The following is a 14,126-nucleotide window of genomic DNA, read 5'->3' as shown; positions in this document are numbered from 1 at the left end:
AGCAGTCACCTCCTCTGACACGGGGCTCTACACGGCTGCAGATCCACCTCTGACCCTCACTGTGATCCTGCACCTGCTGCAGCTCTACATTTGCCCACCTGTGACACCTCAGGGGCTACAAATCCATGTCTGCCCCACTGTGATCCGCCAGGTCCTACTCCCCCGCGCTCCTCCATAGGCTGCAGGGGCACAGCCGCCACCTCACCACGGGCTGTGGGGAAAGCTCTTCTCGGGCACCTTTCCCCCTCCTTCTTCACCGACCTTGGTGTCTTTGTTCCGACATTGCTCTCACCTCCTCCTCTGCTCTGCAAGTCGTTTTTTTTTATTTTTGCAGTTTCATTTTCCCTTGCTTGAGTATGTTACTCGCAGAGGTGCTTCCCAGATCTGCTCAAGTTTGGCTAGAGGTGGAGCCAGGATAGGAACCAGGGGAGCTTCACACAGGAGCCACCCCTACGGTTCCCCCGCTTCCAAAGCACCGCTGTGCTAACCCAGGACATGCAGCCAAAGTGCCATATTCCTACGTCTAAAGACCACGTTTATTTTATTATCATATATTTTAATTAAAAATATTATTTTTACTTTATTACTTTTATTTTAATATTTTGTTTCCTTTTGCAAATGAAACAAATGTACTTCTTCCTGTATGAAACAATTTTCCTTGTAGATAGTAGAAGGTACTAGAGTAACTGAGAGGAAAAGAGGAAAACAGCTTTTGCCTTTAAAATTAGTTTTCACTGTTTTCTTTGTTCCCCAAAGGCCATAGGCAGATCGTGGGTTAGGAAGAATTACAGCAATTTGGGATCATGCATGGATAAAACAGAATTATCCTCGTGAGCTGACAATATGTCATCATATGTTACAATTCTGTAGATATGAGTTTGGACTGAGATTGTGGAGGTAAAGTTCAGCAGATCTGGCAAATAATTTACAGTGTAAAATGATCATCTTTACTGAAGAACATCACCACGTAGACAGGGGAATTAGAGCAAATAAACCCTGGTGATTTATAGGTTACCACAGCAGTCAGCATTGAAGGAGGAGGCAGCAGACTGTTTTCATTCTGCTTCCCAAGGCACCAGGATATGTGGTATACAGAAGATAATTTTGTGTTCTGCTACTGCTTTCCTTCTAACTGAGCCCACCCTGGTGTAATTATTTGGCTTGTTAGCATCCCCATGTGTACAGCTGGGGACATTTCTGCTGTGCTGAGCTGCCAGGGACACACTGATGTGCTGGGAAGGAGAGCCTCCCACCACAGGCAGCAGCACACCCTCCACCAGCACCATGAATACACAAAGTGATCTGGGCATCGCTTCCTGACTGTCTTTGCCATGCTTGGGAGTACTTCAACAGGACACAAACTTGTTGCTTGAAGTAAGAGCTTTTGCATCTCTTGTCAGGTTAGCAACCAGTCATAATTAACAGCACCTGGTATGGAAAGATACCTTAAAAGTATAACTGGAAAAAGAGAAGATGTGGCTGCCTCTTCCCTAGAAGTGTTTGAGGCCAGGCTGGATGGGGCCCTGAGTAACCTGGTCTAGTGGAAGGTGTCCCTGCCCATGGCAGGGAGGTTGAAACTAGATCCATTCTACAATTATATATGTCATTCTCTCTAAAAATCAGTATGCTACTGTGTATGGCAAAGCTCTTAAAATGCAGCTCTTCCAAGGTTTTGTTCCTTCTAAGGAAAGAGAGTCACACAGAGTGGATAATAAAAATCAGAGGGATTTTTTTTTTGCTCCTGAGGAGCAGGAAGAATGCTGAGACTGCTTGGGCCACTGGAACACTGGTGCTGCTTGGCTCCATGATCAAAGCACTGAGGAAAGTGATGGAAGATCTCATGCACAGCTAGAGGAAGCAGTGAGGGTGATGAAAAGAGCTGTGATGTGCCACAGGGAAACATCTTCCTTTCCTAATTAAAAAAACCCTGTGCTCAGGCTCCATGGAAGAAGACTTTTTGAAACCAATATAAGCCACAAACACAATGCTCCACAGATTACTTTTAAAAATCTTTTTAATGAAGAAATAATTCCATTCCAAAATATAGACACACAATTAAATAGTTTAATCACTTCAAAATATAACATGTCCCCAGTAGGTTCCAACACACACACACAAAACAATACTTAACAGCAATACAAAAAAACCCATACAATAGCAGTTCTGTTACAATACCAATGAATATTGTGACATCTTTAGTGTCTCTGTATCTGTCTCAGTTGGTGTCAAGTACAGTAGTTTTAAAAATGTCTTAAAGTTAGTAGCCTCAAGATGTAACTCTTCATAGGTTGTTTTTGTTTTTTTTTTGTTGTTGTGTTGTTTTGGTTTTGGTTCAAAGGTAAAAATGCCCTTTTGTCTTCAGGACACAGTGGAGTGCTTGTTGTTCACAGCTCCGTCTGCTGAATTGAACCAATGTGATTACAGCAACCCGAGGTTGCAGTATTTACAAGGTCTATCTACAGCAATTGCCAAGAACCAATAAGGATGGGAGAAGATGACTGAAAGTAATGGTGGACACACTTATGATAAATTATGATGCAACAGTTTGGCTCATGCATATAAGAAAATACATATTATATCACAACAAAGGCCACACACCTTTTTATGCAGTTTAATTAACATTACTACTTACAGACAACCCATTCTCCACCTTCACTTTGGACATTCGAGGACCCTAAAATCTTCACATCCCTGTCTCCTGATTCCAAACCACTGGTTTCCCTCCAGTGACAGTAAAACCACCCGGAATTTGAGTGGCTGTGGCAGGCCATTCGTAGTTAAGAAAAGGCCCACGCCAGGGACCTCTTCTGTAACTCTATTTATTTTAATGACCATAAGCCACAACCAAAATAATATTCAACAAGCAGACAAAGACCAGCTGGGTGAAAACACAGCCAGCTTAACAGTTGGAAAATGCTTAAAAATAGATACTTGGAGAGCCAAGTAAGAGGTGCTTCATCTCAGAGCTCCAGGGCATACGGGACCCAGAGCTCTGCTGGGGATCACCTTGTTGACACCAGCCTGAGAGAAAGGTGCTTCATCTGTCAACTTTTTTCCTTACTCCCAGAGCAGAATCCCTTGCAATGGATGTATTCTATTGCATCTATTTTAAGCATAGAGATAATGAGCACACAGACATTAAGATGATGAGAGGGATCTATCACTCAGGGTATGGTTAAACATGACATGGGTTGAATTAGTCAGCCATTGCATGTAGCTGTGTTCTATCTTGTTTTATCTCTGTTCAGGAAATGCTTGCCTGGAATCCTGAGCTGACAGCAACATCTACAGCTTCGCTGGAGTAGCTTTAAATGTGGAGTGCTAGGCACTAGTGGAGGCTCACCCATTCCTGAGAGGAGGTTGGAGGACGGGGCATGGGAGGATATGGTCCCTGCCTTGCCAGGACAGCACCATACCCCAGGAGCAAAGACCAGTGATTGTAAAAATGAAAAGCTTACATGAAGATACCTGGACACTTTAGTTTGCATTAGGATGTCTCAGACCAAGCCCAGATATGCAAGGAGATGCGGACAAGAGACTTGCATACGTAATAATAAAATATGAAAGTGAAAAATGGCAGCAGCTCTTTCATACAGATACTCATTCCCTAACACACAGTGCCCATGGGAACAGCCAGAAGCCTAGAGAGTGCATGCAAACAAGTGGGTCGAGCTACATAGCAATCTCACAGAAACACGGCAGCACACATCCACATCACCATGAAAGCAAGGACAGACACACCATGCTAACCTGCTTTAGATGGGTATCTCATCACTCGCTGTAGGCAATCTGTGCTGGTGTGAAATATCTGTATGAAATGCTTCTGTTCTCAGGGCTGTTAGTGTCACTTCAGGTCAGCCAGGTACTGGAAGCTGCCAGGTTGTGTTTGGGCAGTAAAATTACCTTAGCACAGAGGTTGTCCTGAGCTCACACCCAGGAGGGAACACTGCACTGTGCTGCTGCCTGGCTTCTGCTCTGGCTGCCCCTGGGATTGCTCTGCATGGCAGTGCTATGTGCCATACAGGGGTCATCTTTTGTTTCCAAGCAATATGCTGTGGGGAGGACATTCCAGCTAGTTTGTGTCCACCCCTCCTCAGGAGTATCTGTACGTTTGTAGTCACAGCAGAGCAAAACACAGGTAAGCCCCCTTTCTCCTGAAATGCCTTTATACCTGAAAAAAACACTAAACCCCAGTGGCAAAACCCCAGTTCTGTAACTGTATGCCTGTCCTTTTGCAAAAACCCACTGCTTCTCTTGTGCTTTTTCACCGATAGCTATTTTTCCATCCAGCTCCGAAAGAGTCTCACTACACATTTCCAAGAGAGCATGCAGAACATCTGGTGGCTGGCTAAGGCAGTACACATTCAGAAATAAAAAGAAAACAGTTGCAAGCGCACTTTAAGCCTGTACATTTAAAGCTGAAGGCCTCGAAAGTAACATAATGGGGAGGAGGGAGGAGGGAGGAGGGAGGGCAGAGAGATGGAAAGAGCCGGTTTGTTGAACACATGCTTACTAAAGCTAAAACATCAATGAAACAATACCATGGAGGATTATATGTAACATCAGTCAGTTCAGGGATCTTATGGCACCTGTGGTTTATAAACAGCTTTAGCAACGAGTATTTCAAAACATAGTTCACAGTTTTAAGAAGATCTGTGCTGATTTAAAAACTAGATTCTATATCATTTGAATGTCACCTTTTGTATATGATATCTATTTGGAAAAAAAATATTTACACTAACTTCTATGGCTGATTTGTTAGATTAATTATTTTGAAAGAAACATTCCTAAGTTACACATTAGCCCTAAATTAGAGGATTTATTATTATTATTAATTATATTACTCTTTTAGTACATTTTTTATAAGTCTTAATTTAGAGACTTGCTAACAATTTGCAAATGTAGTCTGGTACTTTTTTTTTTTTGGGCTACTAGATATATACACTCAGGACTATAATCATTCAGTGTTAAATGCATAATTGTAGCATTTTGCTTCTTCCGTGGAAAAAATGTACAGTGTATAGTAAACCGATCTACTAAAATCTCAAAAGTATTCAGAAATCAAATTTCTAGCTATAAACAGTATTGTCATTGTAAACTGAACAGGTTCAATATCATGTGCAAAGGGTTTATGTGAGTTATTAATACTGCCATCCTTTGTAACAGCAGTACATGTGTCAGTCTGGTTTCCTCAGCGGTAATGAGCCATGTTACAGAAGATGTAGCTAATATAAGTTAGCTTTAAACAAAAGGTCTTGTTGTCAAAAACACACATCTACAAACTACAACTGTTAGAACAAAAGTACTGTGCTACCGTCCTCAGAACTTAGTTATGTGATTTTTTTGTCAAGAGATGCTGCACCTCTTGGTTCCACTCTTCTGTGAAGTTTGCAGCCGAGTTTTCTTCGTCGTCTGTCCGAAAGCAGCTCTCCTCATCATCAGTTCTTACGTAGCTCTCGTTGTCTGTCTGACTGCAGCTTGCCTGTCAAGAAATGTTTAGGAAAGGTTTTTAAAGAGTGATGGTTTAAGATGCTGCACCCACACATGGGCAGAGCAAGTAAAGAGCCTGCCTGCCGCTTTATGAAAAAAAAAAAAAAAAAGGAGGGAATGGCCAATTCTTGTGGTTGCCTCTGGGGAAAAAAACAGTGAAAAAGTCATTCTACCTAGGTGAGCCACAGGAATTTGAGCTATAAACAGAAACTTACAGGGTACATGGCGAGCTAGAAGCTCCTCTTACCATGTGTGAGAAGCCTGTTGCCTGCTCTGCTGTGGGACCCTGAGGTAACTCAGCCTGTACTGACACATTTGCAGATGTTTCCATTTTCCCTTCCATTTTCCCCTTTCAGGTTGCTCTATAAATAGATTATTGGTAATGAAACCAATGGATTGTTCCCCTTGGGCAAAATGTTCAGCCACTCAGTTAAGAGTCACTCACTGTTGTCAGCCTCCCCTCACATGTACATGTCTCATCCCTGATTGCCTGGGTATGTTTTAGTGTGTCTAAAAAGAAAAGTAATTAGTTAAAAAGATAAGCCCGACTGCTTTAGCTCATAAATAGCCTAATCCACTGATTTCTCCTTGGTGTTCCTCTGTATCTTGAAGCATCAGTATCTTAAATTCCTGCATCAGAGGCATCAGAGTTTTAGTGGGTAATGGAAAGTGGTGGATAGATGAGGGCTGCTCTGTCTCAGAACTGTGTCAGGATCTACAGTCAGGTAATACTGAAAACTTCTGCTTTTGACATATTTATCATAGGGACTATTTACATACTTGACTCTCTCCAAGTAAAGGAGCTCATCCTTTTTCTCTTGAACTACCTCAGACAGAAAGTCAATTTGCATTGCAAATTGACAATAACAGCATAAAACACCAAACCCTACTGACACAAATTCTTTTCTACTCATTTCAGGCATAAACCTTGTCTACAATATGAGAGATGAAATGCAAATTACTTCAGCAAAAAAGAGTTAAATTAAAGCTGATGAATGAAGAAAGGTCAGGTAGTTTAGCTTGATGTTTCTCCTTCCTGCCACCATTTGATTGTATTAATAATTCAAAGACAAACACTTCCATCCCATTCCTTAATACCTATGCATGCCAAATGGTATGATGATCTTAATTTAGTATCTCCTTGTATCAGACAGTTACAAAAGAGCTAGCATTTACATTTTGTTGATAAACGGAAAAAAAACCTGCATCACAAGTCTAATGAGAGGTTCATGAAAACTTTTTTGAGGCACATTTTTGTGGTGGTGCAGACCTCCCTGTTCACTGAGCCACGTTTCAACATCAACATCAGCCAAAATTGTTCTTGCTTTAGTTACAAGTTCCGTGGGCCCAACATTGCTCTTGTTTCAACAGCAAGGGCAACAGGCTGATACCATGCAACTTGTACTGACCTTGCCTACAGGAGTCTAGATAATTTGTTATCTTTTCATCCTAGTACAAAACCAGTGATTTAGGACAATCAGGAATTCCCTAACTGTACCTAGAACTTCACCAGAACATAACTGAGATTCCTTCTGCTTGGAACATAGGCCCACTCTGAAGGTTGCCAAAGATTGCCTAATCCGAATTGTGGCTCTCATGGAAAAAAATACTGATGAACAAAGCCAAACATCTTGAGATCCTATAAATATTAAGTTTAAAGAGGGAAACTCTTTGGAGTTCTCCAGCATGACTTGGAGCTGTGGCCCACATCACACTGGTCTCACAAAGGAAACTGGTTCATCTGATTGAAAGAGCAAGTAGCAGACCACTTCTCTGAGGTAGGGGGGGAAATCAAGTCATCTTGGGCTGGTATAACTTGACTCTTGGGTAATTAGGGTGCAGAAGACTGCAACTCATTTTGTAAAATTAGGTACAAAAGTTTAACATTTTTACAGGTTAATCTCTATATCTGTGTGCCTATGCATGAACAACTGAGTTTAGAAACTTTGTTGTTAGATTTTTACTTGAACCTCTCTATTGATTATAACTGATTGTTGTTTATTGATTAAGCTATTAGAGAATCACACAATTTAATTTTGTAACTTGTTACAATAGTGTTAAATGCTCTTAATTCACTGCTATTTCAAATCACGCCACAGCCATATTTATGTGCTAAAGCACTACACTGAAATACCTACACTTAACCCCCTTAGCTGTGAACTGCTGGCTGAGTCTGGGACCAGGAGTAGATCCAGCTACACCCAGACTCCTCTCTGGGGAGCTTAGAAAGCAAGGGGGTCCACTCTGAACCTTGTGACTCAATGAGAGGGTCTTCCTCTTTTCCCTAATTCCTGTGCAAAACAGCCCAGCCCATTCTTGTCTCAATCTGCCCTGTATAAATCTTTTTCCCTGATGCCCATATAAGCCACTCCTGTCTATTTCTAACCCCAGCACATCCCTTCCACATACTAATAGAGTGAACCTTGTTAAGTTGCACATCATAGAAGTATATTTAAACCCACCTTTTCCTGATATCTTTGCTGATGATTCTTTAAGTGATCTGAAGACCTCCTACTCTCATCTGAAACCACTTTAAACTAATATTTTTAATAAATCAGGTATGTATCTACAGTGCTTAAATCTACAAACTCACTTAAATCTGCAAACTAATGTGGAAAGTGAAGAAACATTTTGGTATTCACAATTCAGCCAAAAAATGTAAATGAGAGGCATGGAAGAGGTCAATTCTCAGCTGCCTGAGATGGATTGGTATTGGATCAGTTGCAGAGTTAAGTAAACATCAGTACATCTCATATTTCTTGATGGTATCATTATAAAACGCAAAAGCAAATGAAGAGTGGCTTGTGAAGCACAGCATGCATTAAGACGCATTCATAGCACTGATAAGTATTTGGATTTGTTTCAAACTTTCTGGATAAATGACTTGTCTTTGGTGGAGTGCAGAGTGTTATTCTAAATTCTCTTAAGGCTTCTCTTTGTTCCACAGCCAGCATTGGGATAGAGATATTTTAATGCAAGAAAAAAAATGAATACTAATGAACCTCAGAGCTCTAAATTCATTGCAGCATTGTGGAAATGCCATAATTAATTCCACATTAAGATTTATTTGATTTGTCATGCCATAAAACTGTTTCTTGACCTTTTTTTGTAACTTAATTCACAGGTTCTTTTCTGTTACTTATCATTCAGTGTTTTTTCAAAAACCATCCCTATCACTTGTGTAATTTTAGAGTTAAATTCACAAAACTAAAGCTGCTTCTTCTCAGTCACAGTTCTTCTCCAGCTTTTTTACACCTACATACTAAGAAGAGGAGGATTTAAGGAGAAAAATAAAGAGGAAACCCAAAACATAGCTCTGTGAAAGTAGCAGCCATTTTTAAAAATTACTGTCCTATCAAGCTGCAGTTATTTTCAACCAGAATGGTCCACATAATGCTGTTTTTAATGTATTTGTTCATAAAATACCAAAAAGAGATGCTGAATCATTTGGTTGTTTTAGTAAAGCATGACTTATGGATGTGAGCAGTTCATCCAGTGCCTCTGCATCACTGACTTAAGAGGAAGAGGCTGAAGAAACCAGGCTTGCAGAGGCTGGGGCAGAGGTGGCAAGGGAGGGTCCACATTGCAGGGGGCTGAAAATGGCAGTGGCCACTGAAGTGCCCATCAGCTCTAAAATCTTATTTCCTTTCCAGAAAAAAAAAAACCAGAGATGCAGGGCAGTTGAGCCTTCACATCATCACATGAAGACATCTTAGGTCTTCACTTAAAAAAATCATCAGTACCCTTCAGCTTGACCAACATCCCTTTTCACAGCAGAACACTGGGCAGACTGGATGGATCACACCATCTCCCTTGGCCCATGCCTTTTATCACCTGACATTTGGCAATATTCCTAATCTCTGCTACTAAAGACAAATATAGATGGAGAACAAAAAAAAAAAAAAAAAAAAAAAAGGGAAAGAGAAGAAAGACTTCTGTCCATTTTGCAATGGAAAATGTCACCCCTGACCTCTCAAAGCCACAGATACAACCATTTGTGTGGTAAGGTTTAGAGCAAGTGAAAGGGTCTGGAGAAGGAATGGAAATGAATCTTCACCTTAAATTAGTACATTTTTGTCAACACAGAGAAAAGGTGTCACAGTTGAAAAATTGAGAACAAATCCTCCAATAAAGAACCCTCCCCGTACTCCCTCTCAAGAAGATGTTTTAGGTCTGATTTTTATTGGCTTTTCACACCTCCTTTTCTGTGATAACAATGCATATGAATTAGATGTGACCAACTAAAATCTTACTATGCTAGCACTAAGAAAGTGTTGCTTTAGAAAATCTAGGAAATTGTAGGTCTCATGGGAGCATGTCCACTACAGAAACTGACAGCTCTCTGTTGAAAATGATCACTTTTTAACCACTTTCAGAGATGGGGGCTTGCTGCTATTGCTGTCCATCCTTGGCAAAAAACCACCTACTACCAGGGGAATAAAGGCAAAAGAACATAAAAGTTGCCTAATTTTAAATCTGCCTAGAGCCTGTTGAAAACAAGCTCAAATTCACCCTATAGCTCTTTTAAAAATAAAGTTATATTAAAGTACATTTAATATAAAAAGCAAACTGAGAACATGATAAATTATGCATTGTACATTACTGGAACCATTTGGCCTCTTGGGAATTTGTTATACTATATGCTACTTCAAAAATCAGTTCTAGAGAATTGTACACAGCACTTCAAAAATTCATATGCAAAAAGAATGCAAAAAGACTTAATCAAATTACATCAACACATGTCCAGGTCTGATGAATGAGGAAATGAAGAAAACTCTGTGGCTGGCCATCAGTGGAAATGCCACTCAGAAGAAACTATAATAAGCTTATTCTATTTTCACCACCTTTTAAATTTTTTTTAATAATCACAAATACTGCTGCAAGAGAAGAAAGACTGCTAGCTTTCTAATTCATATGGCCCTCTAGGCAATATACTACTGACTGTATTTGCATCATCATAACTGAAGAATATTATCTTAAAAGAAAAAGTTTTGATGCAATTGCTAAGAAGCTTCAAGCAAGAACTCAACATAAACAGCAAAAGCACTTTAGACATTGCAAGTGGTATGAACAATTCTGGATTTAATTTTCCAAGGCTAGGAAATACTAGCACAAAACAAAATGCACAAGACACTTTCATCTTCCGCCTTCATAAAAGAGTGAATCTTGAGAAGGCTGAGAACCACTTATTATGAGGAGATGTATTTATCACAGTGTGCCATAATACAAAGTCTGGCTTTGTAGATATAAGTGTAGTGTCAAGTTCAATGACTTTAGCTGCAAATTTCTACAGGGCTGGGCTTTTATAACTGGTGGGAACATTTCAGTCTTTGGTACTGCCCAAAGTGCTCCCCCGGGAGCTAATAAGAGTTTCACTATGGAAATAACCAGACCTCAGTGCTTTAGAAAATTTCTTTTTTTGAAAGGGTTTCAAAAGGTTTCAGAAGCATCCAGGAGATGAGATAGTAGTTTAGTCTCAGATCTCTGCTCATTTGAGATAGGATACATACTTCCAAGAGATCTAGGCTGTGCAGCAGTATGGATTTCTCCATGTCACTATGTGAACACAGCTTTATAACAAAAGCAGAAACCTTAAATGGGATTGTCTGAGCTTTATAATTCAAATTAATACCCTTTTTTTTTCACTGAATATTGCCAACAGTTTGTCTGAATTCTACTACCCTTTAAAGTCATAGTTTTTCATAATTGTAATGAAATTCAGTTATATATAACATTTCCACTATATACATATCTATACACACATACACTATCTTGAAAGTTACATTTTCCTTTTCATATTACCTGGTCTATAACTGAGAACTGCAACAAAATAGAAGAAGAAAACCTGCTTTTCTGGCTGACAGTGTTTAGGAAACTCTCCATGGCTCATGTTTTTTTAACAAGGTAACGTGAAAATGAATGTAACCTGAGGAGCAATGTTATGAGAACTTTTACGAGCAGTTATTTGGTGTTTATAGTACTCTGGGTATTGCGGTTTATTTGCTTTTCAGATCCATTTATTCCGCTTTAGCTACTAGAGACACTGAGACAGATGCTTCAGAAATACCTAATAGCTTTTAACACTGAAGACTGGTAGCTGCTTTCACAAAGTCCACCATCATGGATATCCAAATTCTACTGTCATCAGAAGTTGCAAAGCCCTTAAATCAGGGTCAAATTTGGTGATCAAAACTGCCATATAAATAAGAAGGTCTAGCATAAAACACGGCACACGCAAACTAGCAACACCAATCCCTGCTAAAGCTGGCATAGCCCAGTTCACTAGTTTTGCTAATCAGAGCATGAACCTGCTCCCAACGGGAAGTGCCCATTTGATAGTCGACCTTTGGTTACCTTTAGTCCTGGCTTTGAGAAAGAGACTCCGTTTTCAGCCCAGAGTCAGACTCCTGTTTTGATTTCTCCTCCCTGTCTGGCCCTATTACCCCAAAGTTCATCCTTAGGGTAGGATGGACAGCATTGTCTGACTGCCACATTCAGAGCAGGGACTCCACTCTCCTACAAAGTCAGAAATCCAGAGCTCACAAAGGAGGCAAGAAGGAAACACATGGTCTCCTATTTCCTGGGTAAATGTTCAGAATAACAGGCTACTTCAAAAAAAAACAACAAAAAAAGCTGTTGCTGGGGCTCCTGAATAAAAACACAGTTGCTGAACTTGGCATTCAGCTTAGTGCTGCAACTGTGAGGTTGGTAGGTGTAAGGAACATGACCTGAATATGGGCCAGCAGGGAATTTATAGACCTTCTTGCCTTATATCTTATATTTGCTAGACTCTAGCTAGTAGCTGAGTACCTTGCTCTTTGGATTGGGGCATTTTAAACTTCAACAACACATCTAAGAATGCCACTGTGGTTAAGCACCTGGTGGACTGCTTTCTTTAATGTTTGCCTCACTTCTCACACACTAATGATTTATTTCAGTTATCCTAGGAAGGCTGAAGCACTGTAAAGAAAGAAACTCCTGTCTCCTAAAATGTAATCTAATTCCTTATCTTTTGGATGAGGTTTCTTTGTACTGGCTAATATGTCTGTCATGATGCTCAGGGATGAAAAGCCCATGTTCTCACTCTTGCAGTCAACAAAGGAAGATGATAAAAAGGATGGTGGTCTGACAGGAATCCTCAGGACTACGACTGTATTTCAAACAAATTATTAGAAGGTTTTTGGAAACATTCCTAGGCATCCTAAAACAGGTTAAAAGAAGAAACAACTTGCATCTTCACAAACACTCAAGCAGCACAAAGGTGCATTGCAACTGAAATACACATTGTGAGGATTCATTCCAAACATTCTTCTAAATTATAGTGATACTTACTTGAGAGGAGAGAGAAGGATATTGCACTCAACTTTGCAAACTGACCTGTAGATAACAAAGGATAGAAAACAAGAATATGACAAATTAAGCCAGTGAGCAGCCAGGCAGTGTATTATTCTGAAGAAAGCCATGCACAAGCATAGAAATTAAGGAAGCAATTATGGATCCAGAAAACAAAACCAGCAAAAAGTATTGTACATAACACACCAGCGAAAGACTAACAAGAACACACTGGTAGCAGATGTGGGAGGACAGGCTCTGTTAGCATTTACACTTGTGCTCTAAATGTGTTTTATTCTGGTACAGTTATTTGTTATTTACAACATGCTTCAAAAAAACAGTGAGGAAGAAGTTTCCTTTGAGGTTCCCTGTCCCAGATTTTCTTGTGTACCTTGGGTTTTCTGCTCGTACTTCAATACTAATTTAGAGTTTAGCTTGAAAATCTTGCTTGGAGACAAGGTGACGCAAAATAACAAGTGTGGGTTTTGACCAACTCTCTTTCATGCTATACTACATCTACACATTTTTCTAAATATGCTGCTTTTGCAGGAAGTGAGACATTTAATTACATAAAAATGGTTACCAGGTTTTTGCTGCGGTTGCCATTCTGCAACCTTAGTAGGAGTTTCTCCTTGCACATTTTTTTTCAGCTAAAAATTACATTACAATTACTACAGGCAGCAGATTTTATTTTTGGTATGCAGATGAATGCAGCATATATGTGAATAAAAACAGTAAAATAGCCTGTAATAAATTCCAATGGATGGATGCAAGATAAGAATAGTTGTCCTGGCCACCATTCAGTAGGATACCCTAAGCAAAAGTTTCCCAATTTTCCCTTATTTTTCAAGAAGGAAGAAAATTGTGTCTTTACCTCTACAGACTACTGAGTGATGCTTGTAGAAAAAGGCATCAAATAGCAAAATATCACAAATTAATATCAAAGTGAAGAGAACAAGCCAAAGCCAAGGCACATGTCTAAGACATGACACTATCCAACCCTCTCCTAATCATACAAACAGCCCCTGCTAACTTAATACCCATTCTTGCTTGCTTCAAAACCCATTCCCTAATCGAAAGGGCATCAGACATACAAGGAAGGACTTATCACATGTTGCATGCTTTGGGTCTATGCTTACCAGCAGAAAAGAGTTTCTCCTTACAATCCCCTACTGTCAAATAATTTCCTGATAGCAGATGATGATCTCCCACAGTACATCACAAAATTGCTTTTTAAAAAATGAACTAAACAGAATTTGTCTGGAACGAGGGCTTTCTGCTGTCTCAGTGAATAAATTTTTCAA

General features: G+C 39.8%; 1 protein-coding gene across 3 annotated transcripts in view; it reads right to left on the bottom strand.

Annotated features, from left to right (window-relative positions):
- Positions 1-1,996: 1,996 nt before the first annotated feature.
- DTNA (dystrobrevin alpha) overlaps positions 1,997-14,126 on the bottom strand; it is a 182,392-nt gene continuing 170,262 nt past the window's right edge. For all 3 annotated transcript variants that reach the window (XM_030446270.1, XM_030446271.1, XM_030446272.1), the window contains 2 exons: positions 12,823-12,867; positions 1,997-5,482 (listed from right to left, as the gene is read on the bottom strand). In XM_030446270.1, the coding sequence (XP_030302130.1) occupies positions 12,850-12,867 (18 nt within the window). In that variant the 3' untranslated portion in view covers positions 1,997-5,482; positions 12,823-12,849. The remainder of the gene's footprint in view (positions 5,483-12,822; positions 12,868-14,126) is intronic.

This window comes from Calypte anna, chromosome 2 (assembly GCF_003957555.1).
Source record: "Calypte anna isolate BGI_N300 chromosome 2, bCalAnn1_v1.p, whole genome shotgun sequence".
NCBI classification, from domain to species: Eukaryota; Metazoa; Chordata; class Aves; order Apodiformes; family Trochilidae; genus Calypte; species Calypte anna.
The sequence above is the reverse complement of the archived record's forward strand: the minus strand, read 5'-3'. Positions and strand labels throughout refer to the sequence as shown.